The following is a 27,714-nucleotide window of genomic DNA, read 5'->3' on the forward strand; positions in this document are numbered from 1 at the left end:
TCGAAAGTCTAAGAACTTTATACACTAACTTTAGTTAGGCTACTCACCAAATCACTAAATATGAAATACTTTGTGCTATCCTTAAACTCATTTATATAAACAATTCCATTTTCAGGCAATGAAAAAAAATCTTGAAAAAAAACTGAATACTGAGAGAATTGTAAAAATTTTTCAAGAGAACAGAATATATATCAAAAGAAAAATGACCCATAATAAGAAGTGTCATCAGTTATTCTATATAAATAAAAATGACACAGAACTAAAAGAGATTTGAAACTGAACCAAATTAGCCTGATCATAATGAAACAAGCAAGGCAAGGTGCCTTTGAATTTTTAAGAAGTTAAAAAGGAGAATGGCTTTGAGTTTTACTTAATAACTTCTATAAAGCTTGGATGTTTACAACAGTATGCACTACTGTAACAACCACCACAAAAGAAAAACTACAAACTCCAATTTGATATAAGGAAAAAACACACTAACTACACTAAAAAGAATGAATTAATCATTTTATCATCTTTCTCAGGATTGTATTGTTATTATGCTTACCTAAAGACCTAACCTAAATGTCTCTAAACGTGAAACAGTTTAACAGGACAAGTTAAGGAAGTCTCATTTAAAACATAACTGGGTGTAGTAGACAAAAGGAATATGTCGGAAGAATAATTACTGAATTTGTTACTAATGGTTCTATTTTTATAGATATTATCTGAAATTCCTCCTTTAGCAGGACATATAAGTAAGACATAAAGGATAAGAACTACTTTAGTGAACCCTATTTATTCTACTATAATTTTATTCTCAAGCCATTCCTTTGTTTCTGTGGCCCTCCCTATCTAAATGTGTACTGTTTACTGTGAAATCTTTAAAAAAAAAACCAAACATCCTATGAGGAATAATAAGTTCTCTACAAGACTAGTAAAGATAGCTAAACTGAAAAAGCACTGAAGTAGATAACAGATCCAAAGTTTAGTTGAAATAAATACACTAAGTTTGGTAAAGCCTTCAAAATTCTTATCATGGTTATTATGAATTAATTTTCTAGAAAGGATAAATTAACTCTTCCCTAAGGTGACATCTGACCAAAACTTCACCTCCTTCAAATCTTTCCTCAAATTTGTCAGGGGACCTTAATCATCCTATTTTAAATTGTAACTTCTTTCCTATCTTCCTGGCATGCTTTCCCTTCTTTATTTTTCTCCACATTTATCACTATTATATATAATATAGTATATACTCTACCTGTGTTTATTGTCTGCTTCCCCTCTCCAAACTTTAAGCTCAGCAAGGCCAGATTTTTCCCATTTTGTTCACTATTATATCCCTCATGCCTTGAACAGTGCCTGCCATAGGTTAGCATATCACCAAATCTAACTGGAGAAGACCGCTTCCTTATATAGCTACATTCTAAACTTTCAAAACTATACCAAAATGTGGCATCTATGTTTCATAAAAATAAACTACTTTAGCTCCTGAAATAAATAATCTTTATACTTATAGTTCTTACTTTCCACGTATTTAGTTCTTTCACCAGGCCAGCTTACTTTCTTAAAGTGGGCAGCTTTACAAATAAAAATTTCCTACAGTTTCAGTTTTTACCAAGCAGAAAAATGTCTCATCTATTAAGTTTTTACTATTTCACCTTCTTTTAGTAATTATTATCTAGAATAATATCTAAGACAGAATTTATGTCTTCCTCCTCCATACTCCCACATAGCAACTCTTTGCACCTATATTACAGCATTTTTTAATATGTACCTTAAATTAAGAATTAAGTAGTCTAAATTCTCCCCCACTTGTGAATTCTTTAAGGGTGGGAATAAAGTATTACTCATTCTTGAACTCTCCCATAGTACTTAATAAATGGCTACACTAGTTTTTATAATCCCTTACCATTTACAAAGAATTTTCATTCATAATCCCTTACCATTTATTTACAAAGAATTTTCATGTATAAGTCATGTGTCATTTAACAACAGGGATACGTTCTAAGAAATGAGTCTTTAGATTTTGTTGTACATACATACAAAATAGGTCTAGCCTATTGCTTCTAGGCTACAAACCTGTATAGCATGTTACTACACTAAATACTGTAGGCAGTTGTAACAATGATAAGTATTTGTGTACCTAAACATATCTAAATATAGAAAAGGTACAGTAAAATACAGCAGTGCAGTAGGTTTGTTCATACCAGTATTACCAAAAACACACGAATAAGGTGTTGCGCTATGACCTTATTATGGCTGCAAATTCACTAGGCGATAGGAATTTTTCAGCTCTATTATAATCTTATGGGGCCACCTTCATTATATGCAGTCCGTTGTTGACTTAACCATGGTTATGAACATGTGACTATATTACTTCTTAACTCTACACCAACCTTATGAGGCAAGTATTGTGACTATTTACAAATGAATACATAGATAGCCATGCTCCTTCCTCTGGGCCACAGATAACTCAATAAATGCTATTGAACTGATCAACTGAAATGGCCCTAAAAAACCTATCGCAAACTATAAAGCACTATAACGAACATACATTATTTCCATGATGAAAACAGGTATCATTTTCTGATTTTTTATTTTAATATAAAAACAGATAGGAAACAGCCCTATACATGTTTAAAAAAACAATTCAAACAATAAATTTTAAATCTGCTTATCATTGTTTTAAATTTTAAGTAGTAGGCTTAAAAGCACACATCTTTAGAAAATACACAAAATACATAAATCTTAACACCTAATAATTATAATTACTTAATTATCAAATATAATATCAATTATTTAAAACCCTGTAATAATTTTAATTCCAAATATGGCTTACCAGATTCATCTATGTCCGCATCTTCATCCCACTCCTGAAAAGCACGACTTTCATCTTTCCTATTTTTCACCCATTCTTCATCAGGTTCAGTATCAAGTTCAGTTGCAGGACCACTATACCAGTCACCTACTCAATGAATAAACAAATGATAAGAGGAACAAAATAAGATTAGATTGTCTACTGTTACAAAAAAAAAAAAAAAAAAAAAAACCACCTAAAACCACCTAATTTATAATAAAAATCTCTACACAAAGAAAATATTTAAACTCTAGAGGGCTTGGATCCCCACATAGCCAGCTACCAAAAAAAAAAAAAAAGAAAAAGAAAATATTTAAGCTGTAGGCAATAGGCCAGGTAGTTTTAAAAATATCTAACTGTAGTTTTAAAAATTACTCTTAAACAAACAATTCAATTTCAGACATAATGAAAAAAACTATGACTATGTGGGTTCAATTAATACTAATTTATTAACCAACAGTTCACATTTTCCCAAAGTAAATCCCTTTCTCTAAAACTATGAAAACAGAACAATTAACTACAAAAATTTACATAGCCTGCTATGTACGTACTCTCTCTTTTAAAAAGCATTTAAATTTTATCTTTTACAGAAATGAGCTTAATGATTATGATCTTATTTCTAAGAAAAATAATTACCAATAGTCTTACATGCAATTTTAGAAATCATTGAAAACAACCTAACCTTTTTCCCCTAATGTGGCTTCACACTGGCTCCAACAATAGCCCCATTATGATGATAGCTAATAAACAAAAGGAAGCAGGATTTTCTACTCTGTAGTGAATCAGTCAGCAATTCAGATGTAGGTTGGAACAGAAGTCAAAGGGAAAAATTAAGATAAAGCTAAATCATAAGTTTACCGGTCTTGGAAAATATACTGAAACCAAATCATATGGTTGTGAAGTGAGAGACGCAGAATTAATTTGCTTGAACTCTTAACATTACATCTAATGTTTCTCAACCTTTACACTACTGACATTCTGGGCCAGATAATTCTTTGTTGTGGGGGGCTGTCTCGTGGATTATAGGATGTTTAGCAGCAACCCTGGCATCTACCCACTAGATGCCAGTACAATAACCAAACATGGAAAAAACAAAAATGTCTCCAGACATTTCAAATGAATTCTTATCACTGACAACAAATACCATAAATAAATAAACATTTTTTATTGGAACTTTTTATTCAAACATATTAAAAACAGAAAAAAGAAACACATTTAAGATTTGGGTGACTTCACAGAAGTCAGCAGAGCACTATCACATGTGACATTCACATTCAATCATATCTAATTGCGGCATTAATTCTCAATAGTTAAAAACATCTGAATGAAAAAGTATTTGATACATTGTATTTGCCTTACTTGACTTTTCACTCAATATTTCATTATCCTACAAATAGGAAAAATTATTTCACATAAAAATAACAATTCTAATCATTTGGATCATATAAGTCCACCAATGCTCCAATAGCTTCACTCAAAAATATTAAATATCTAACAACAGCTCATTTTAAAAGTGCTATATATTATTGTAACATATAAAACTGCTCTTAAATCACACTTGCAATATAAATCAGTCAGACATAAAATTATGTTAGAAATACATACCTCCATGTTAAAGTCACACAAAATAGAAAACTATTTTTAAAAATTGTGAATTTTAAAGTTAATACTCACCTAGAAAAAAACTTTTAATTCAGTGACAGAAAAACATATGCCGTATCAGTTGCATTTATCTCATGACTGTATTATGGGCTCATGAAAAGAAAATTTTCTTTAACCGTTCACATGTGAAAGTAACTTACCACAATGAAATTGTGATTTAGAGATTGAAGCATTACCCATCACCAAAAAAGATATGTTAAAGACAAAAATAGATTCAGTTATTATCAGCCACTACCAAAAGGGAGGCATAATGGTGCCTCATATCTTTAAATTTTACAGAATTAATTTATTGTTATTTTTAAAATACTCAATCTAAATATTTAGTACCTTTCTGAAAACCTAATATTTAATTTTATTTTTAACTTTTTAATCTTAAGGGAAATTGCAGATATCATTAATTTACTCATGAAAACTTCAGTATTGCTAACTTTTCAAAAATATATACTAAGAACACATCATCTAAATATAAAATCTACTTTTTGGTCAACCTTTCGGTTTCCCTCCCTGGTCTTACTGATTAATGTCTATGAGTAAAAAATCATCTAGAAAAATAGATTGAAATACTTTTATAACAAAAGTCCCATTTACCTACCTCTGGCCCAGTGAACAGGGTAAAGATGTTTCCAAAGCAATCCAGTTTTTGCCAGCTGAGACCATTTAGTGCTTACTTGACTGCATCGACATAATTCTTGAGGATTAAGATAACTGAAAATTGACAGCATTACCTCAGGAGGAAGATGGGTTATGCCTGTAGAGTGTTCTGACACTTCTGCTTCTGAAATAAAAAAGAAAAACTTTAGCAGTAAGGCTATAAGAGCAAATACAATAAGAGATTACAATCACATTTCTATAAATAAAGTCCAGTGCCTGAAATCAATTCCTTCCTGCTGGCAAGATGTGAAAAGGAAATAACATGTACTAGAGGTAACATAGGGATGTTAAACTTGTTAAGAACCCGTAGGGTTAAACTATCATGGCCCAAATCATACTTCATCAGTGGGAGCTACAATAATGCACACAGAATTAACTTCCTCTTAACAAAGGCGTCACAGAAAAAACAATACTCACTTTGTAGCATAAGTAGCATCATTTGAAAAAGGAACCAAACAGGTTATACAGCTTTAAATCAACAAGTGTAGAGTCTGCCAGATTATGAGAACTTCAAGGCATTTTTAATGACACACACAAATCTTACACCATTTCCCATTCATGCATTGTGACTCCTCTGTCAGTACCTTCCCTTGTGTTCCCTCTTTGATTTTCACATTTCATATGTAAAAGGTCTGTGAAATCTGATTTCTTTAACCTACAGGTGCCTTAAGCTATTTAAATTATTTATGTACCAGTTGAGACAACATAATGCAAATATTTCTGTGCTGATACACACTGGTAAGGAATGTTTTTCAGTAACTATTATAGAAAGTAGTCATTGAACATACAATTTCCTGCAATGTATTATTTCAGTAGCAATCTTCCAAAAGAAAAATGAAAATAAGGTGTTATAATAATGAATATAAAATATAAAAGATTCACGATTAAAGTACTATAAAGAATCTGAGTACCTTTTATATCTGATTTGTAGTCACAAAGCAACTTACGTACAGAAATGCTATGATCAAATTACTTTAAACAACCATTTTTTAAATGCCAAACATTTTAAACATCATACAGCTATAATTTGCTTTGAAGGAATGGGAAAATTAAATGTAATAAGTGTGATGCTTTTAAATCCCATGCTATAATTACAATTAAACCAGACACAACAGGTCTTAGCTTGGTATCTAAAGCACAAGCTGCATTTCAGAGTAAAGCACACAAGCTTTATGGGTTTAATTATGGCTTAACTTGTAAAAATCATTTTGTTCCAACATGCATCTTACTTACTTTGTTAAATAAAAATGTGAGAGAAAAGGAGCAATTTCATAAAACTCAACACTATTTTAGCAGGATTGCCATTGCTATCACCCTACTAGAAGCATCAAATGAATTTTTACTAGCCAGGGATGCCAATTGTTTCTTTAACAATGTTTTAAAAGACAAAGCTATTGAATATAAATAAGAGTAAAAAATGAGGATGTAGTCTATTAAGAAAAACGGCAAACATTTTATTTGCATTTCTCATTTGTACTCTCAAAGTAACTGTACACAGAAAAACTCGGCCTCTCATACTCACTTCCCTGAGTATTAATGGACCAAAGCTGAGAGAATGACATATGGGAAAGGATGGAAATAAAACTATAACTGATTTTGAAAACCAATGAAAAAACACAAGGAAAGATAAAAGCAGCCACCATGGTCAATGAAGCTCAGAAGGTTGGATGACACTTCAAAAATGCTCTGTAAATGGTAGTTTTCAATAATTTTGATAGGCCATGTATAAATATATAAATTTGATTGTGCATATATGAATTCATTCAAGAAACACTATATTGCATATGACTCAGGCATATGACATTCTATATTATCACAGACAACACTAAATTCTAAAACAGAAACTAGTTTTAATTAAATTTATATGTGAAATAAATGGCTGCAACTAACCAAACTGCAAGCCTGACAAATTATTATTTTTCAAACAAAATCTACAGTTCATATCAACAAGATGTCAATGGTCTTGGAACTGACCAATAAATCATTCTCTATCTAAATATATGAATCTCACCTTTATCTGACTTTTCATCCACAGAATACTTAAAAAACTTCTGTCGTTCTTCAGCTTGATTCCATAGGCTAAGACCTCTAAGGAGCTCTGCAGTATCCTTCTGAGAGCAGTGTTGCGCAATCACTTTCTTTTTAATATCCTTAAGCTCTTCATAGGTAAAATATTCCATTAACATGGGCTGAAAAACCTAAATTAAACAAAATATTCATAAAAAAGATGCCTAGTTTTGTTTTGCTCTATGCCTTTTAAATTATTAATGGCTCAAGTGTAGTTTTATGACCATATATTTCAGAGAGGATAATTTTAGCTGATACCACTGAGTAGCTTATCCAAAAACTGCAGAGAATATCACCAAAAAGATCTTCTATGATTTTTCCTGCTAATAAGTCAATCCCTAAACAATTTTAAAGCATTAAAACCAGAACATTTTCCTGGTTTGAGTTTGTCAAACACTCTTAACCATTCTTTTATTGTTAGACATTTAACTGCTTTCTGTTACTACAATAACTGAACTCTACCCAAAGAGGACCTCTACATCAAATGAGAATGGTACCCAGTGTACTGGAACTGTAAAAGTCAGAGTTCTACTGAGACCTTCAACTATTCCATGTTGTTTATAGATTTTGGAGATATTTCCTCAAATCATGATTTTAGCACAGTGGTTCCTATAAGAATTACCTATGAGGTTCCTTCTGTGAAAATGATGCTTAGTCCTAACCTCCAGTTTACAGAATTATAAATTTTATAGGTAAAACCAAGGCTTTTTATTGCTGTTGTTCCACAGATAATTTTGATGGACAAAACTCAGTAGTTTCCATGCTGGCTGTTTATTACAATGAGTTGGGGAGCATTTAAAAATCACCATGCATATGCCTCACACCTGATTTATTAGGTCTGGAAAGGGCTAAAGAAGTTGTTTTTTATTAATACCAACCCGATTATGAGGTGAAGCCATAATTGACTAACACTACAGTAACTGATTTACGGCTAAGCAAGTATCCAGTCCTTCATAAAATACATCCTTTATTTCTTACCCTGATAGTCATCTCCCATTAGAGAGAGAAAATAAAGGGAAAATATTTTTCCCATCCATTCAACAATGCCCTAAAACATGTGTATTAGGCATAAGACTGATAAATTTAAAACCACCATTAAATTACTGAAGTCCAATATTGAAAAAAACACTAAAAATTCATTAAACTTAGCATGAAAATGCAGAAAATATTAAAAAGTTTGAAGAATCCTTGAAAAGTTCTGAAAACACATTAAGGTGACAAAAAAGTTACTAACACTTAACCCAGTGCCAACTACAAATAAGAAAATAAATATTTATTGAGTAAATGAATTAAATCATTCATTCAATGAAAAGCAACATTTCTGAGGGAACAAAACTAATGCTTGTTTTTCCTTAGATTTTTCTTCAATTCCCCAAAGGAACTGGAGGTTTCTCTCCATCAACCAGACAGACATATCTTCCTATACCTTATTTTGAAGAACCTAAGACAAAATAGTATAAATCTATTTTATAAAATATTTATAAATCTGAATCACAAGAGGGAAAAATTACACTTACCTCCTCCTCTTCTTTCATGTGAGGAAGAAAATCTCTTGTAAAAGCCTCCAATCTCTCTTTCAGCTGTTTTGCATAATTTAACTGCTCATATTCATTCTGGAAAGAAAAAAATTACACTTTATTATAAAGTTTTACTTAAGTATTTACACTGAGCCTGATCCTAGGAAGTCAGTTTAAAATGCAACATAAAAACTCTGAAAAAAATAGATTAACAAATAGCAAAGTGGTCTGTGTACTTTTCTCAGTATAAAAGATGTCCTTAAAAAAGTAAGCTCTGAATTTCTTTAGTGATATGTTCTCATATTTCTTCTATAAAATGTCATAAAATGTCTAAAAATAGCAAGTATTTGCTCAAAACTTCTACTGATTTTTATTTCTAATTTATATACTTATATAATTTCTAAGTGTCAATTTTCAATATCTTTCCAAGCAGTCCACAAGGGCCTATTGGACCGTATCATTACAGAACCCCTTTAAGGTCATCTATCCTCCACTAAAAAATTCAGAATACTTGTTACGCTATCCTGACAGAAGGTAATATTCATTAGTATCAATGCTTCCAAAGGCAAGTAGCTCACTGTATCTTGAAATAAATCATTTTAATTCTGGACAACTCTAAACAGCTGAAAAGTTCTTCCTCATATGTGCTAAGATCACATTTCTTGTAACATCACTTCTATATCAGCCCTCTCAAAACATGTAGAAAATTTTTAAAATGATGAAACTTTAAAAACATGGAAATATTTCATCCCTGTTGAGTCCTCTCTAATCTCTTTTTCTTGAAATAATTCATTCAACTGCTTCCCAATATTACATTCTCTTAGGATTTTACACATCCTCTCCTAAGCAAATCAACATGGCTTCTGTTTTCAAATTTACCAAATTTGCTTTTCCACACCAGATCACTCTACTGACCCTGAAAATCCATTTATGTCTCCTCTTATTAATAAATGGCCACCTGGATTACACACGAAATTCAAACCTAATCTGTCCAGAAAGGATCCTTTTATTTCTCAACCCTTTTCTATATACCCTGATCAACTCTCATTCTTGTTTTTCTCTTTCTCTTTTCCTCTTCCCTTTGTATACAATCATTATATTCTATCAATTTTATTTCCTACATAATTCTCAAGTATGTCCCTTCTTCTATTACACTAGTCACTACCTTAATTCATATCTTATTAAATAGGTGATAAATGAAGATGATACAAAATTCAAAAAGTACAAAGGAGTATTCAATTAAGAAGTAAATTTCTCTTCCAAAGTATCCAGTACTCTACCCCTACGCAACCTCCCACCTCCCTACCAAGTAGCTACTGAGTATGCTGGAGACTATTAGAATAATTTTTTTTATAATGCTGTCTTTTATTTCCCTTCAATCCATCCTCCTCACTGCTGCAAGACAGCCTTTCCAGAACATAAATCTCTAAGTGAAGGGTGCACAGTGGTTTGACAGTTGTAACTTAAGCATATGCTTCACAGAACCAGGAGGAGAATAAACTAAGATCAAATTTCAAATATAAGGGGGTCTCCAAATGTTCATGAAAAAAACCTGTATTATCCTTTAATTCCACTTTTCCACAAATTTTTTCAAGTACCCTGGTATCCTATAATACATAATTAAGAAGAAAACTTCTCCACATCATTATACTAAGCTATACTCAAAAATATCTTTAATTTTATACTATACAATTTTAATTTTATACTATACTGCAATCCATAATAAGGAAAAACAAAAATAGTAAACATTACAGCTGGCATCCAATTTTAAAATAAATAAAATTTTAAAAATTAAACTGTTTATTTGTTCTAAGTAACAATTTTACCTTTAGCCACCAGTAACTGCACTGACAGCTTCAAGAATTTATTCAGCAAATGTTAACAAAATGTTAACGACTTTACAGTAATTAAAATTTGAATTTACAAAAACAACTTTAAGACTTGGTATGTAGCATTCATCATAAAATTTTACTAAACAGTAATAAAAAGGTAACTTACAAAGACTCACACCAAACCTGAGTCAGGCTCCTCTAAGCCCTCTTCTCAACTAGGCCTGACCCTAGACTCTCGCCTTGGCCCACTTAGTACAGTTTTAGCAAGAATCCTGCTGAGTCAGTTTAGTGAAAATCCCCCACCCTTGGTATCTGACCACCCTTGATATCTAATCAAATTCCTCATCCCTGATGCTCATTAACTTAGTACCCTGCCTGCTTTCAGCCAGAATCTTGTAGGACTAGTCTAGCAACAATCCCCATGGCCTCAATGCTTCCTCTTAGTAACTTTTCATCCACTGACCCCTGAGCCCTGCTCCTTGGCTATAAACCCCTACTTGTCCTTTTCATACTCAGTGTTGGTCCCCATCTCTCCTCGACTGTAAACACTCACTGCAGTAGTCCCTCTTGAATACAGTCTTCTTTACCATCTTTAACAAGTGTTATAAATAATTTTTTCTTTAAGTTACGGCCATAGATTCATCATGTGACCACCAGACCTCTCACACCCAGTACCCCAAGTGCACGCCTCTGACGGCTTTGTCTTCACTCCTGGCTGATTGATCAGGGATCCACTGATGAGTATAACTCCTGAGACAGTGCTCCAGGTGACAGTTCATTGAAGCACTGTAAGGACAGATTCTTCAGGGTGTAAGTACACTCAAAAACTGGGTGTAAGAGGCCCAGGCTTTTTTGCTTGAAAGGTACCTACTGGGGTGGAAGTCTTTCTTTCTCGCTCTTGTTTGAGGTGGGGATTTATTCCCTGACTACAGGGCTTGGCCCTTGTCTAGAAAGACTTTTTCCGATTTCTTTGAGGATCTACTCCACAACTGCTAGACTGGAAAACTTTTCCTGTCTCTCTGTGAGTCCTCTCTACTTTATCTGGTCTTGCTTCTCCCATAGGAACTTCTCAGTAAACTGAAACTCCTTTCTCGAACTCTGCTGAGTATATGCTTCACCACTACGGAACGACCTCTGTCTACTTCCTTTCTTGTTCGCAGTGACTTTACTAAGGATAATTTAGAACTTCACTGGCTTCTTTGGGAAACTAAGACCTCTACCTTCCCATTGCTTCTGTTTCTCCTTCTTCCTTTTACCACCTGCAAACTTCCCATCAGCTCCCATGAATTCTTTAATAGGCCCCCCTTTAAACTTTTAGCTCCTCTTCTAGCTCATCCATCTGTCGACCCCTGCCGGACATTTTCCCCTCCTATTCCAGCTTCTCGACTCCCTACAGTCAAGTGAACTCCGGATCCCCTGCTTCCATCAGGGCTCTTCATGGACTTGGGGACCCCCAAAAGCAACTGCCTGAGGCTGAAAAGAAAAAAAAATAACGCTAACTTAAAACAGACTAGATATTTTATCCACTCAGATGAGGCTTTGGAGACATGCAGAGAGCTTCTTGATGCCCACTCAGTATTTTGCCTAAAATGTAGTCCATATCCTCCATAAGATTACCTATGGGTAAATGAAAATCTTAAGTCTCCTCCATAAATATGGGTAAAAAGCATTAGCCCTCCTAGCAAACAGGTAAAGTTAACTTTTCTCATTTGCCAGAAACACAATTTGGATAAAAATATAAAGTGGAAAAAAAGACAAGATCTAACTATTTTATATAATAAACCAGTAAGTTTCGTATTACCATTTGCCTGAACCATAGCTAAAATTTTCAGAATGAAAACTATAAGGCCTCTATTTGTGTCTGTCTCCATGCCTATGTATAAATTTATGTATACTATGTATGTGTGATATTTTTCTACCTCGAGATGGTATTACTAAATTAATTTATAAAATCTCTTAAAGGAGTTCTATTCAAATTGGCTTAAAGATAAATGAGCACTTACAGAAAATAAATATTCCTAAAATTCCCAGAAATACAGAAACTAGCACAAATGCTTTTCAATTTCACGTGACTTGGGTAAATCCTTGGCAATTAAGACCATCATCATTGGTTTAATAAAAACAGCTGTGTTTTCCAAGTTATCAGCATTAACTATGATATGAGCATACATTTTTATTCTAGTTGGGTTTACTAGTCAAATGAGATAATATATCTACCATATGCTCAAGCTTAAAAGAGTTACAAACTCAACCTAAGAACAAATGTACATGTAATGATTCAGTAAAAATAAATTGCTTGATATCCATTACTTCATGTATATTAAGCACAAGAGTAAAAAAAAACAAAAACCCATGTGCGTAACTTCTTTAGGTTTTTCCTTTTGTGATACTTGCCTAACATACATGTGTTGTAAAAACAGTTAAGAGGGAAATGATTTGAGATGATGGCTAGCTATATTTAATGTTATAATAGCTGCCTAAAACCAGTTTTCAAAGGTAACTTGAAACAGTTATGCTATGTCAAGTAATGATATTCATTAAATGTCTAAGTCATTTCTCAGATAAAACTACTCAATCAGTAATTACTGAAAATAAGCTTTATATACTTCTAGCTCCTTATTTTTTGTATAATATAGACAAGCTAAATATATTTAGGTCTGTTAATAAACATGTTGCTTTTGCCACATTGAAAAACTGTACTATAAGAAAACATAGATCTTTAAAAATTGTGAGATGGTATATTTGTAAAATTTGCTAATGTGCTACAGAATTCTGGTGTGTGACAGTTCACAACTATCTACTTTCCAGTTTTCTACATTAAAATGAAGGTTACTAACGGTTAAAAATTATAATCAATACATTAATTAAAACTACCAGAAATAATAAAGATAAAGAGAAACAACTTTGTATGCAAGTATGTAAGAAAAGATGTACTTTTGATATAAAAAAAGAAAAATACAAGGTATGAAGAATGTTTTCCATTAAGGCAAAAAGAGTTATTTCTCAAGTAAGATAAACTGGTTGTTTTAGAATGAGAAAAAAGGAAATATAGAAAAAATCCCTGAATAAATAGAGTTGCAGAAGGTTTGCAGAAAAGGAATTTTATGTTATATGGTTAAAGCTGGTTTAGATTGAATGGATTTAGTTATGAGTTAAAAAAAAAAAAGCAACAAACTCAATAGCATACTGATGCAAAACTAGAATCTGGATTTCTGTTTGTTAAAACAACAAAGTTTCTGTGGATTATTGGTCTGCTCTTAATAAGAAATTGCCCAAGGTTTTTCTTTACCCCTTAACTAATCTGCTTAGGAAACAAAAGATTCAATACCTTATCAAAATAATTTCCTGTACTTTATGTTGTCTTAATCATGTTCTTGATTACATAAGCTAAGCATTGTTTTACAGTAAGCTAGGCTCTTACTTAGTCAAATGTTCAAACCTTTTGACATTTTTTGACAACTTCCCAAAATCGAATTCTAAATGAAGTCTTCTTAACCACGAACTGACTTTAATATTTCCCAAACAGCCACTGGAAAATCTTAAAGGATTTTTTCTTTTGCTTTGTAAAAAGAAATGATAAAAATAATTTGGTTTATTTGATATGTTAAATTGCATGGGAAGCATTGTCAAATAAGAAGAGATACTTAACCTTCTCTAGCTTATAGTTGTATGGGTAAATATTATTAATTCAAAAAAAAGTTCATAAAAATTTGTCTGTATCCTTGCTATCCATTATTATGTCTAAGTATGTTATCAGTAATTAATTCCAGTTATTACTTTTAAATGCTGTATTTTTAAATGTTTTGTATCACAAAAACAACCAAATTTTCTTGTCAAATGAACTCTCATCTGATCTTCAGCCACTGCCATTTTAAGCTTTTTAACATCCACAAATAGTTAGTTTCACTCTGATTCTTCTCTGAAAACATGTGCAATCAGCTACAGGTCAGAATGCTTTGTGATGGCATTGCTTAAGTAACTTTGAGACCCTATCACAAGACTGAGTAAAGATTTCCAGGACTCTAGTGGAGAAGGTGATGGATTCAAGAAACTGCTAACCCAAAATCAAGACATGGGGCTGAATTAACTGATAAAGGATGATTACGGTTTTCTTTGGAACACGGCTGGTTCTTTAATGTCTTACTTTGTGGATATGAGAAACCCCTTTTCCTTTCTCTCTTAAGCTATCTATACCTCAAAACATTTTAATAGATTACACCTTTGTAAACAAAAATGAAACATTATCTTTTTCTCTCTACCTGACTCTCCAGAACTCAGAAACTCTTGAATATTCTTACTTTCAGGGCAATAGGTATTAGCATTAAGTTCAATGAGAACTTGTTCTCCTTGCAACAGGATTCAACTGGAAACACTGGTTATATAATCAAGGCTTTGATGGGAATGGGTTATCTGAGAATGATGTTCACAGAATCAGATACAACCAGATGGTTTTAAGGAACTAACGTCAACTTTATGAACCAATATTTACAAAACCCTCTTGGAAAAACAAGCCTGGTACTTGGCTTTTAGGGATTCTGACCTTGTATGTAAGAAACGTCACTTCCAGACAGGCCCACAGGACATTTGGGGGACCTCAAGGAGAGAAATTCACCCAAATTTACAGGTATTTCAGGCCAAGTCTCATGGCAAATTCTTTGGCTTCCCTGCCTCAAGGGGCTTTTAAAAGCCTAATCTGAGGGCCGAGCCCGTGGCGCACTTGGTAGAGTACGGTGCTGGGAGCGCTGCGACGCTCCCGCCGCGGGTTCGGATCCTATATAGAACTGGCCGGTGCACTCACTGGCTGAGTGCTGGTCACGAAAAAGGACAAAATAAATAAATAAATAAATAAATAAAATAAAAAAATAAAAGCCTAATCTGAGATTTCCCATTAAAAGTCCCAGCGAAGCAGACTTAAAAAGGGCCTACACTGTCAATCACTACTCTTGCTGCACTTATTTAAATAATCAGGCAAGTTTGATGAGGCCAGACTTATTTTATAAACAAAAATAGTCTTACTTTATCTTTGACAAAAACAGGGGTGATTGTAGAGACATATGGTTTCAAATAGAAAGCTATAACCCACCCCTCGTGGATCTTTAAGCTACTTTTCACCTCTTGATAAGCTCCATTTTTACTTTGTCCTTTGTTATCTACCTGGTAGACTAGACTGTAACAATTCTCCTAGTTTCCTCCAATAACTTGCTACAACTCTCCAACCCAATGTTTCCAATATTTCTGCCACCTTCCTATCTTGGAGTTACTGAGAACTCAAACCTTACTGCTCAGATCTTTACTGGGACTATCTAAAGAAGTCCTGGGGAAGATAGACACTTCCATGCTCTGCTCTAAGAAATAACCATGACTGTGGCATTGACATATATGTCATCACCACAGATATTCAAACTGCAAACCAGGAAATTTGTCAGATTGCTACTGCTGTCCTTGCTCAACTATCCAAAGATGCTTACAGCCCAATGTCTAGAAATCTTGACAAAACGCAACTGATAGAGTTTGAAAGTGCTGTCCCCCAAAACTCATGTGGAAATCTGATCCCCAATGTGGCAATGTTGAGAGCTGTTTGAGTCATGGTGGCAGATCCCTCATGAATGGATTAATGCTCACCCTGGGGGGTGAGAATAGTGAGTGAGTTCTCACTTTATTAGTTTCTGTGAGAGCTGGTTGTTTAAAAAGACCCTGGCACCTTCTCTCTCTCTTGCTTCCTCTTGCCATGTGATCTGCTTGTACATGCTGGCTGCCAGCTGCTTTCCACCATAAGTAGAAGCAGCCTGAGGCCCAGGCAGCCACTTTCCACCATGAGTAGAAGCAGCCTGAGGCCCACACCAGATACAGCTGTCCCAGAACCATAAGCCAAATAAACCTCTGATCTGTATTAATTACCCAGTCTCAGGTATTTTGTTATAACAACACAAAATGGACTAATACAGAAAATTGGTATTGGGAGCAGGGCATTGCTATGCAGATACCTGAAAATGTGGAAGTGGCTTTGGAACCAGGTAATGGGCAGAGGTTGGAGGAGTTTGGAGGACTCAGAAGACAAAAAGATGAAGGAAAGTTTGGAAATTTTAGAGATTGGTTAAATGGTTGTGACCAGAATGCTGACAGAAATGTAGACAGTAAAAGCCATGCTGATGATGAGGTCTCAGATAGAAATGAGGAACTTATCAGGAACTGGACAAAAGATCACCCTTGCTACACCACAGCAAGGAACTTGACTGCATTGTGTCCATGCCCTAGGACTATGTAGAGTGGTGAACCAGAATTGTGGCAGAAGAAATTTCCAAGCAGCAAAGCATTAAGGAAGTTTCATGGCTACTTGTAACAGCCTATGCTGAGTTATGGCAGCATAGGCATTACTTAAAGTCAGAATTTAATAGGAAAGCCGAGCATAAAGATTTGGAAAATTTGCAGCTTGGCCATGTGGTAGAGAAGCAGAGAGCAGGAGAAAAATGTAAGGGTGAAGCAGACTGGTTGCTAAAGACATTAGCTTGAGGCAGCCAGATGCTAATACCCAAGACAATGGGAAAAAGGCCCTGAAGGCATTTCAGAAGCCTGGAAGTCTGCCCCTCCCATCACAAGCCCGAGGCATAGGAGGACAGAGTTGTTCCAGAGCACAGACATGGGGAGCTGCTGCCCTCCGGAACCTGCTCCCTGCATTCCAGTTGCTCTGGCTGGCGCAGCCCTGCCTCAAGTGGCCCCAAGTGTGGTTGGTGCAGCAGCTCTGGAGAGCATAAGCCGGAGACGCTGGTGGCATCCATGTGGTGTTAAATTTGCAGGCCTGCAGGACAAGAGAGCAGAGGAGGCATAGCAGCCTCCACCCAGATTTCAGAGGATGTATGGAAAGCCTGGGGGCCCAGGCAGGGACCTGCTGCAGAGTAGGAGACAACGCGGAGGCCATCTACTAGAGCTACGCAGAGCAGAAATGTGGGGTCGGAGCCCTCACAGAGAGCCCCCACCAGGGAAACAATTAGTAGAGCCAAGGAAGCAGGGCTGCCACCAGTACTCCAGAACTGTAGGGCCATTGGCAACATGCAACACCAGCCTGGAAGAGCCGCAGTTACCAGCGCAGACCAGTGGGCTGTGCCTGGCAGAGCTGTGAGGGGTGGGGCTGCCCAAGGTTTTAGGGGCCCAGATGCCCAATTTTGCCCAGGATGCAGGACTTGGAGTCAAAGAAGGTTATTTTGGAGCACGGAGATTTAATGTTTGCCCTGCTGGGTTTTGGACTTGTTTGGGGCCTATTTCTCCCTTTTGGAATAGGGATGTCTGTTCCACCTCTGTATCTTGGAAGTAGATAAATTTGTTTTTGATTTTTACAGATTCACAGCTGGAAGGAGTTTTTGTCTTTGGTCTCAGATGAGACTTTGGACTTTTAAGTTGGTGCAAACTAAGCCTTTTGGGACCGTTGGGATGGAATGATTGTATTTTGTATGTGAGAATGACATGAGTTTTGGGAGGCCAGGGGCAGAATGACAGAGTTTAAATGTGTTGTTCCCCCAAAGCTCATGTGTAAATCTGATCCTCAATGTGGCAGTGTTGGGAGCTGTTTGAGTCACGGGGGTGGATCCCTCATGAATGGATTAATGCTTGCCCTTGGGAGTGGGGGTAGTAAGTTCTCACTTTATTAGTTCCAGTGAGAGCTGGTTGTTTAAAAAGACCTTGGCACCTCCCCTCTCTTGCTACCCTTCGCCATGTGATCTGCTTGTACATGCTGGCTGCCTGCTGCTTTCCACCATGAGTAGAAGCAGCCTGAGGCCTGTGCCAGATGCAGCTGTCCCAGAATCGTAAGCCAAATAAACCTCTGTTCTTTATAAATGACCCAGTCTCGAGCATTCTGTTATAGCAACACAAAACAGACTAATACAGCAACCAAACAAGAAATGGACTCATATTATTCAAAAAAAAGAAGAACATCTGCTTTTTTCCTTGTCTCTCTTCTCAACCAAACCTGAGTCAGGCTCTTCTGAGCTCTCTTCTCAACTCAGTCTTCACCTTGGGCTCTGTCCCACTTAGTTCAGTTTAGCAAGAATCCTGCTGAGTCAGATCTCCCACCCTTGTTATCTGACCATCCTAGATGTTTGGTCAAATTCCTCATCTCCCATCCTCAATATCTTATTACTCCGCCTGCCTTCAGTAAGAATCCCTCTGGCCTTGATGTTTCTTCTTCATAATTGTCCATCCACTGACCCCCATTCCTCTCCCTATTGCATTCAGAATTAAGCACAATCTTTCTCCCCTACTGCAAGCCCCCACTACAGTCATCCCTCTTAAATAACGTCTTCTTTACCCTCTTTAACAAGTGGCAGAACAATTTTTTTCTTTAACATAACATCATTTACTATAAAATGTTTGCCAATGTCACAGCAGATGATGGCACACGTTGTGATAGTTAAAAACCCATTTTTGCAACTCACCTTAACATTCTTCAGTCCCTTTTCAAAGAGACTAAGCATCTCAGAGAGTTTATTGTCAGAATGTACATTATAAATGGTCTGGCTGCGTTGTTGAAGCAAACCAATAATGTATTCATTTTCAATCTGCTCATGCATTTTGAACTCCTTGAAAGTAGCATACAAAGACTGTAGAAGAGCACGGAAATCATTGTTGTTGGAAAAGTTGGTTTTAGAAAGCTGAATAAAAATTTAGAAAGAAAGGCATAATAAATATATGCAAATACACACCAACAAGAAATATCTAAATGCATTCCTTTTTGCACAAACCAAGATACTTTTCTTATACTTGGTTATATTAGAGTAAAAATAAAGGAAATTCATAAATTAACAAGTTATAATGGTATATAATAAAAAGTACACTGGGCCAGGAAGATGTTGGTTTGCATTCTGAAGGGCTTGGTGATACAAATAAATAATGCATGAACAAATCACATAGTTTCTTTAAATAAAAGTGGTTACCAAGCCCCCTCCAAACCTAAAATTCCATTACTCTGTTGAAAAGACAACCTACTGAATGGGAGAAAATATCTGCAAACAATACATCTGACAAGGGATTAATATCCAGAATATACAAGAAACTCAAACAACTTCACAGTAAAAAAAAAAAAAAAAATCTAATTAAAAAATTGGCCCAATCATAAAGCTACCTTTTCAGATAGAAGAGAGTAACTATCAGAAAGAACACTTGCTCTACAGCAACAGTTCACACCAGAAGGGCAATTTTGCCCCTCAAGAGTTAAAGGGCAAGATCTGGAGACAGTTTTGGTTGTCACCAACGGAGAAGTACTACTGACATCTAGTGGGTAAAAGTCAGGAATGCTGCTAAACATCTTGCAATGCACAGGACAGCCCCCACAACCAAAAATCATCTGACCTAAAAATGTCAACAGCACTTTGGTTGAAAACCACTGCTCTAGGGAAGTGTTTTTCATTGTTAACCATGACTTTCAGTATGAAATACACTGCAGTCCAAACACACACACACCACAAACACTTCAAACAAATTTCAGGAAATAATATTTCCCTCTCTAATCTGTGATGTACTCTAATATTTACTTTTCCATTTTATTTTTTTAATGCTGTTTCTGACCCAGAAAATTGATTTATGACCTACTAATGGGTCATAAGGCACATTTTGGAAAACATTATACTACAATAGAACATAAAGGTTCCTAAAACCTATAAAATTATACAATCTAGTGCCTTGCTAATGTGACAAGGCATAGAACAGGATACACATAATCAAGAAATAGTAACAAACAGTAACATGGTATCTTGCACATTTTAAAAGAATTTATAACTGACTTTCTGGCTCAGACACTCGCAACCTAAAATACTACAGTCTGGCTTCAAACTGATTCTCAAGTGGTGTGTCATTTAAAAACAGTTCAAAAATAGACATAAAAATACCATAACAAAAAACAAAATATTATTGCCCCGAATAAGTTTTTACTTTCTTTCACTCAGCCAAACAATGCTTTCATTTAATCAAGGGAGATTCACACAATGAATAAACCTTAGTAACTATCTGGTCAAATTTACAGATGGAAAAAATGATGACCCACAGGTGAACTATTTTACATAAAATCACAGAGTTAGTAGTAAGTAGCAGAACCAGTAAGGTAATGCAAAAAACATGGGCTTCAGAAGAAGAAAAAAAAATCTTAAGATTAAAAGGCTATGCTAATTACTAGTTGAATAGGTTGGGTAAGTTATTTTAACCACTGACTGTTTCCTCATCTTTAATTGAGGGATAATACTTATTTTGCAGGGCTCTTGTGAAGATTAAAAGAAATAATGTAAGCATGTAGTAAGAACTCTTTAAATTCCCTTTTCCTTCCTCTCCTAGCTCTCAATTCAATATTATCTCCACTAAATCAATCTTACCAAATGGCAGAGAAATGAGAAAAACAAGGAACAATGATCATAAAGCTATATTCATTCAATTTTTTAGAATCAATCTATTTAAATTATTCCGCACTTATTTCCTTTTTAGAGTTTTGGTCATAAAATGTCCTTTCTTTACAAAATGATAAACTAGATGGCATTTTGAATATCCTTACCTGAAAAACTTGGGCACTCCCTAAGGCCTCCACCACTTGAATTTTTTATAACTGGTTTATGTATAAGTCTGGAAATCTCTGTAATAACCACATCCTTACAACCACCACCTACTTTGTTCTCAGAAATCAATTCAAAGAGACCACTCTTGACACTTTTAATGTAGAGCAGACCATATACCTCCCTTTTGCTCCCACTATATCCTAATTGGATTTCCATCTTAGCACAGATATTATTACATATTAGATTGTACACTCCTTAAGAATGGGGACCACATCTCACACTGCCAACACAAGCTATTACAGGGCAGACTGACAGTAGAAACTCCTGCTCACTGACAGAATAAAGTCAAATTTTGAGGACTGAAGGAAAGACAGGAACTGGAATAAAATGGGGAAAGGACGTCATTCGATGCAAATTTTCACTAAAATTATCTCAATTTGGAAAGTCAGTGAATTAGCAGAAAATATTTCTCAACCGACTGTTGGCCAATAAAAAATGAGAAACTACTATGGTTTCATACAAAAAAAATTAAACTAGGAATCCTAATCCTGACTCAGGTTTTCTTCTGTATTTATCATTAACTGCTTATGTAATCTTGGCCTAGCTAATCTATACCTCCAAGTCCCCAGCTATGAAACAGTAACAGCCCCTGCCTTTATTTAACTCAAAGGACAGCTGTCTGGACACCAAAGGAGAAAAACTTTTACATAAAACCACTTATAAATTTAAGAGGAAATCCAAGAGCCAAGTATTAAATTAGGTAATATACAGCAATATTTAAAATGGCCTACAACAACTGCAGAATAAATTATAAGTAAACTAGTCTAAGCATATGATTGATTTGATCTAGTAAATAAATGGATGCCTCTAAAATATATTGTACTTGAAAAATTCAATATTAGAAATAAAATCGACTTCTTTACAGTTACTAGGCATTCAGAGTCATGATTTAAAATACAATGAAATAACATACTTTATACCTTTTTAGTTCGAGTAGAAAAACTAATTCTCATTTTGTATAGTTTTATTGTAGGCCACTTGGGTTGGATATCCCTTGTCTATACAACCAAAGGATGGTGATGGCAAAATTTGAGATGACCAATGAATAAAAACAAAGCACTCTTCTTAACTCCTTTAAGACTATTCAGTCATCACAAAATATTTATTTTTCCACTCTAGCTCCCAAAAGACATCCTGAGGAAGATTCCCATTGGCTATTAGTATCAAGAAGAAATCTGAATGTAAAATTCCTAAGCAGTTGTTGTTTTCCCTAAATCACCTTGATCACAGTTCAGAAAAATTGGACTTTTAATCTTCTTGAATATATACAACAATCTCATTAACTATATCTAATTAATTCAGACTTAGTGATAATGACTTATGCTATGTCAAACTGAAAATTCTTTATTAATCTAATTAGGAGGGAACATTTAACTACTTAAGTCTTATTAGACTCAGCTATTGTTTTTTCAAAATGGCAACTGCATTTTCAAATTTGTTCAAGACAGACAAAAAAAAATGATTGACTTCTTCAAAACGTTCCAATAAGACTGGTTAGTCTAGTACCAACTAAATAAAACTGTAATTCTTCATTTGGGTAGGAAATAATCACTTAGAAATCTATGAAAGCTACAAATCCCCTAGGAGGATGTACACATGCACAAAATATTCCATCTAATTTCAGGTGATCTCTGCACAACCAATCCCCAGTCTCAACTGGAGAGAAAAACTTGGATTCTATTAGTCTTCACACTTCACTTTTTGAAATCTGAGAAACTGAAAAACCACATTTTTTTCTTTCCTGCAATTAACGAATACTGTCAGAATGAACTAAATTCAAAAGCCAGAGAGGATAAAGACACTATAATACAGCTAACTGAAAAACTCAAGGTTATGCACTTCTGCTTAACCTTTCCTTAAGCTTCTCCTGGATAAGTGGTTCTCCCCCTTGGCTGCACACTGCACTCACCTGGAGAACTTGAAATTATACCTGTTGTCTGGGTTCCACCCTCAGAGATCCTAACTTTGGTGGTTTGGGTATCAGGATTTTTTTTTTTTTTTTTTTTTTAAACAGCTTTTGGGGTAATTCTAATAAGCAATCAAGGTAGAGAACCATTGTCCTGGACAGTCCTAGTGTTTAAAACTACATCTGAATCAGGTATTTTTTAATTTTCAAAATGGAGGGAGGGAGATGACTGTTGTGGGGCAGGGGTGCTAAGATCCAAAACTCACCCTCACTGCTTTAAATTGCTAATCTGGAGTGTGGCCTAGCACTGAACACTCTGGGCATCCTCCAACCCTTCGCTGTCTGTCCCCGGTGGTTCTGCTTAATGCTACGTAATTTCTGAGAATTCGTAAAAGTTGATCTCTATGCTTAAACTATAGTTGTTTAAATGTTTATTTTATTTGGATCATTTCTACAAGAAACAGGACTGCCTGATGTTTTCAGGATATCCATATGAATTTCTCTAACATTAACTGACAAATTTGTGGAATTTTAATATCGTTTTAACATCTTTTGCAAAAGGCCCTGAACTATCTCCACAAAAGTGATTCCTTAGCTTATGCTGCACGAATTAAGAGTTCGAAAAGATTCTCACAGTTGAAACAACTTTTCCCCTTTTATTAGAGCCCATGAAAGAATTCCAACAGAGACTAGCTCTCTTATAACAAAATCTACATCGAGTAAAATGCTCGCGGCAATAAAAGTCACAAGGAAACATATAACCATAAAGGAAGAGCGAAGGTCTTCCAGCACCTATCCCTGGCTTTTCTCCTAAATCTAACCCGTGAAAATCTGAGGGGTAAAATGAGCAGGGGTAGCTGGAAGACGCCGCTCCTCCAGCCAGGAAGCAAGCTAGAGGTTCAGGAGCAGACTGGATGGGCATCTGCACAGAGGATCGGGGAGCCCCAAAACAGGAAGGGAGGGGTGGCGGGGGGCGAGGACAACTGTAGAAACAGCCGACCCTGTGCAGATGCGAAACCCACTGCAGGTGGCCGGCCCGAGGCCCCCGAAGGCTCTGTGGGGAGAGAAGGGGCCAGCAGGTGAGGAGGGAGGCCCGACTCGAGGGCGGCCGGTGGCCAGGGAGCGCCCCTCCTCAGCCCGCCAGGCTCCCGGGCAGGACACCGCCAGACAGGGGCCGCGCCACCCGCCCCGAGGGCACGTCGGAGGCCCTGGCGGGACGGCGCGCTGGGAAGGTGCGGGGAGCTGCGCGGCGCTGACAGCTGCGCAGGCGGCTATTCGCGCAGCGGCGGCGCCCCAGGGGCTGCAGGCGCCGCGCAGACCAGGCCGCCCCAGGGACGCGGCCCGTTCCTCCTCGCCGCCCGCGCGGCCCAGAGCGGGAGGGCCCGCGCTCCGTTACCTTGTCGCAGTAGAGCCCCACCAGCTGCTTCATCCGCCAGTGTGGGGCGGTGAAGACGTCCACTTCTTCAGGGAAGGGCGCCATCGCCACTGCCTCAGCCTCCGCCTCAGCAGCCGCGGCCACCGCCTCTCCATAGACACCCTCGCCGCGGGGCAGAGGCGGCGCGCCCCCCTGCGCATGCGCCCGCCCCGTCGGCGCGCGCGCCCGGGCCACCCGGCCCCGAGAATGCGGGGGCGCGCGGGCGGCCGCCATGCGGTCCCCGCGGACCACGTGACCCGGCGCGCGCGTAGGCTGCAGCTTCCACCTCCCGCCTCCAAAACTTTCATTCCTTGTCCTCTTCACGTGCCGCAAAAAGAAACCAGACCTGTTTCCTGTTTATTTCGCCACATGAAAACACATTGCAGGGAGGGGATGTTGCTTTAGCGGCCTCTCGGCGCTTCTCCCCGTTGCTGCTCTGCCCACCAGGCCTTGAGGCCGAGACAGCCGCCAGGCACAATGGCCGCGGTCAGGACCGAGAGCTCTTCCTGGGCTCTCTGGGCCTAATGCCCCATTAGCCTGGGTGACTGCGCTGTGCGCGACCGGGCCCTGCTGAGCCGCCCTTTGCCTCCCTGTGATTCGCGGGCGCCGGACCTTTGGCCGCCGGGGCCCCAACCGCCCACCTCCCGCCCGCTAGTCAAAGGCCGGGGCTGGGCTCCCGCCCAGCGGCTGGTGAGCCATTGTGGAGGGGCCCCAACTTGCAGTCCGCACGGAGAGCGGTGGCGCGTGACAAGGCCAAACACGGGCCTTCTCAGGCGGCAGCCCACGGCGGGGGCAGGGCCTGGAAATGAGAAGCAGGGCGGAGATGTCGCATCTCCTCCGTCCAGGAGGGAAGGGCCTCTTGCAATTCAGGAGGCTCAACGGAGGATCCAGGAGCGGAAATGCGCCTCACACAGGAGCGCTCCGTCGGGGCTGGGCTAGATGGGCCTTGGGCGTGGGGAGGAAAGTGAACAACCATGGAAGGTTAGGGCAAGAAGAACCTTGCACCAAGCTGTCCATTTTAAGCAGAGGCTCAGAGAGAAAGAAGGGATCTTAAATAAAGTCATGGTCACTGACGAGAAAAAGGTCTGTCTCTTCACCTAGTCCTAGCTCCAGCTCTCCAGGGGACACATTTCACATCTCACCCTGAACAACCCTCGACTTCTTGACTGGAGGACTGATGGGCAGATAGAGAAATGCTATAAAATAGGGAAATCTGAGAACCTGGAGAGGGTGTGTTATTTGCTTAATGGCCATCAACTCCAGGAGAGCAAAAATCAGATAGGCTGTGCTCACCCTTGTATCTCCATTACCTAACACAGGCCCATGACAACATGGGTGTTCAATAAATATTCAACGAGCGATGGAGTAAAAGGAGGTGAGAAAGAGCCTTGTAGTGGAGGGAGTCTGTTTACTTCTAATCTTACTATGTGCCCCTTATTGACCGGAAATGTGAGCAGTGGTTAAAAGCACTGACTCTGGAGATGAAGTTAGATTCCTGGTTTTGCCAGGTACTAATTATATGACCTTGATCAAGCTACATGACTTCTCTGTGCCTGTTTCCTCGTATAGAAAATGGGAGTATTAATACCTACCTCATAGAGTTCATATCCTTAAAGTGCTGTTAAGCTACTGATGCTAAATAAAACAGCTCTGTGGTGTTGTCCTGTAGGAAATTCAGTCTTGAAGACATTTGGGTAATTGCCTAGGGTCCCACATATTAGTAAGTGAATAATCTGGCTATGAATCTGGGTCTTACGATACCCTCCCAGGCACTGTTTTAGTTTTGTGGGACACAGAGAAAGCTTATTTACAGTCAGTTCTAAAGAAACAGGAATAACGCTTAAGGAATGGAATAATAACCTTGATAGATCCATCTCTCTCTTCCTCCTTTTCTCTCATTCTCTCCGTTTCTCCCTCTCTTTTTTCCTGTTTTTTTCTCTAGGGATTTTCCTGTATACTTTTCAATATCCCACTGAAGATATTTCCTTATTTAGCCTTCTGTTTCTTTACTGCATTCTGATCTTTCACTCTGGAATCGGACCTTAAGTGAACCAGTTGTATAGAGAAATGAGGTCCATGAGAATATGTGCTTTGTTTTATCCTCAGCACTTAGAAGTGTCTATTATACAGTTACTACCCAATAAATATTTGCTTAATAAAGAAGGAATGAAGGAAGGTCATGGCATTCTGTAATTTCCTCATTTAAAACAACCTCTAATACACCATGTTGTATTTCTCATTCACCTGTTTGTGCCTGTGTTGTTCATTAGTGTATCCCTACAACGAGGCATAGTAAAAACAAGTCCATCTACACACACTTTCACTGTAACCCGGATTTGAATCTGTGTAGTCTGCTAAAAAGTTATAACAGCCACTTTCAACTCTGTCCATTTCAAGGGATTTGTTTAAGATGACAAAATAAAATAAATAAAGTGCTAAAAAGTAAGCCCTGTGGATCGTTTTTCCCTTTGAAAGAAGCTGTTAACATTAGCTCCATATGCTGAGGAATGTGGCAATTAATCACCTGATATATTCAGAATACATGATTGATTTATACTGAACTTTAGCCCTAGAGAGAAGACATTGATCAATGTAGTATCATTACTGTAGGTTACTGCAACTACAGCAGATAGGAACTGTCATTAAGGCCAAGGCTGCCAGTTTAATCACCTCTCTACATGATTTATTTGTGTATTTGACAGCAGATGAATTCTAACAGACCATCTAGCCATTAGCCAACACAGAGACTGGATAAGGCATGTGAAAAGAGCAGTAAAAACCCACATAGTAGAGTGCCCAACAGGATTGGTGGTTCTTTCTCTTTCCTACTCTCATTCTCTCTGAAAAACTGCATGCAACAGGGGAAAAAAATCAAATCATTCCCTGGCAACCTAATAATATGAGGACACTAGGCCTCTTCTCTAGTTTTCCAACGCTCACTTTAAGGGCCCTAGGAAAGATTACTGGTAAGGGAAGGTATATTCTAAGAGACTTAACTCTTGAGTATGTGAAGCAGCACTTTCCCCAACAGAGTTAGTTGTGAAAACAATGAAAGAATGTTGCAATTGCAAAACAGAATCATAGTCCTAAATCAATACCAGCACTGATCCTCACTGTCAGTCAAAGTAACTAATCAGCAACTGTTGCAGCTTCTAAGTTGATTTAGGGATAAAGCTTTTGGTATGAATGATGGCATTATTAAAAGAAAAGATAGTCAGTGGGTTGAAATGCAAT

The 27,714-nt window shown here is 37.3% G+C and overlaps 1 protein-coding gene across 1 annotated transcript in view; it reads right to left on the reverse strand.

The window, feature by feature from the left end:
* FBXL5 (F-box and leucine rich repeat protein 5) overlaps positions 1–24,629 on the reverse strand; it is a 46,242-nt gene extending 21,613 nt beyond the window's left edge. Inside the window, exons 1-6 of the mRNA XM_063108185.1 lie at positions 24,463–24,629; positions 18,998–19,213; positions 8,737–8,832; positions 7,164–7,350; positions 5,094–5,276; positions 2,822–2,947 (exon numbers count right to left, since the gene is read on the reverse strand). Of these exons, the coding sequence (XP_062964255.1) occupies positions 2,822–2,947; positions 5,094–5,276; positions 7,164–7,350; positions 8,737–8,832; positions 18,998–19,213; positions 24,463–24,546 (892 nt within the window). The 5' untranslated portion in view covers positions 24,547–24,629. The remainder of the gene's footprint in view (positions 1–2,821; positions 2,948–5,093; positions 5,277–7,163; positions 7,351–8,736; positions 8,833–18,997; positions 19,214–24,462) is intronic.
* Between the last annotated feature and the right edge of the window lie 3,085 nt (positions 24,630–27,714).

Source organism: Cynocephalus volans, chromosome 9 (assembly GCF_027409185.1).
Source record: "Cynocephalus volans isolate mCynVol1 chromosome 9, mCynVol1.pri, whole genome shotgun sequence".
Classification (NCBI taxonomy): domain Eukaryota; kingdom Metazoa; phylum Chordata; class Mammalia; order Dermoptera; family Cynocephalidae; genus Cynocephalus; species Cynocephalus volans.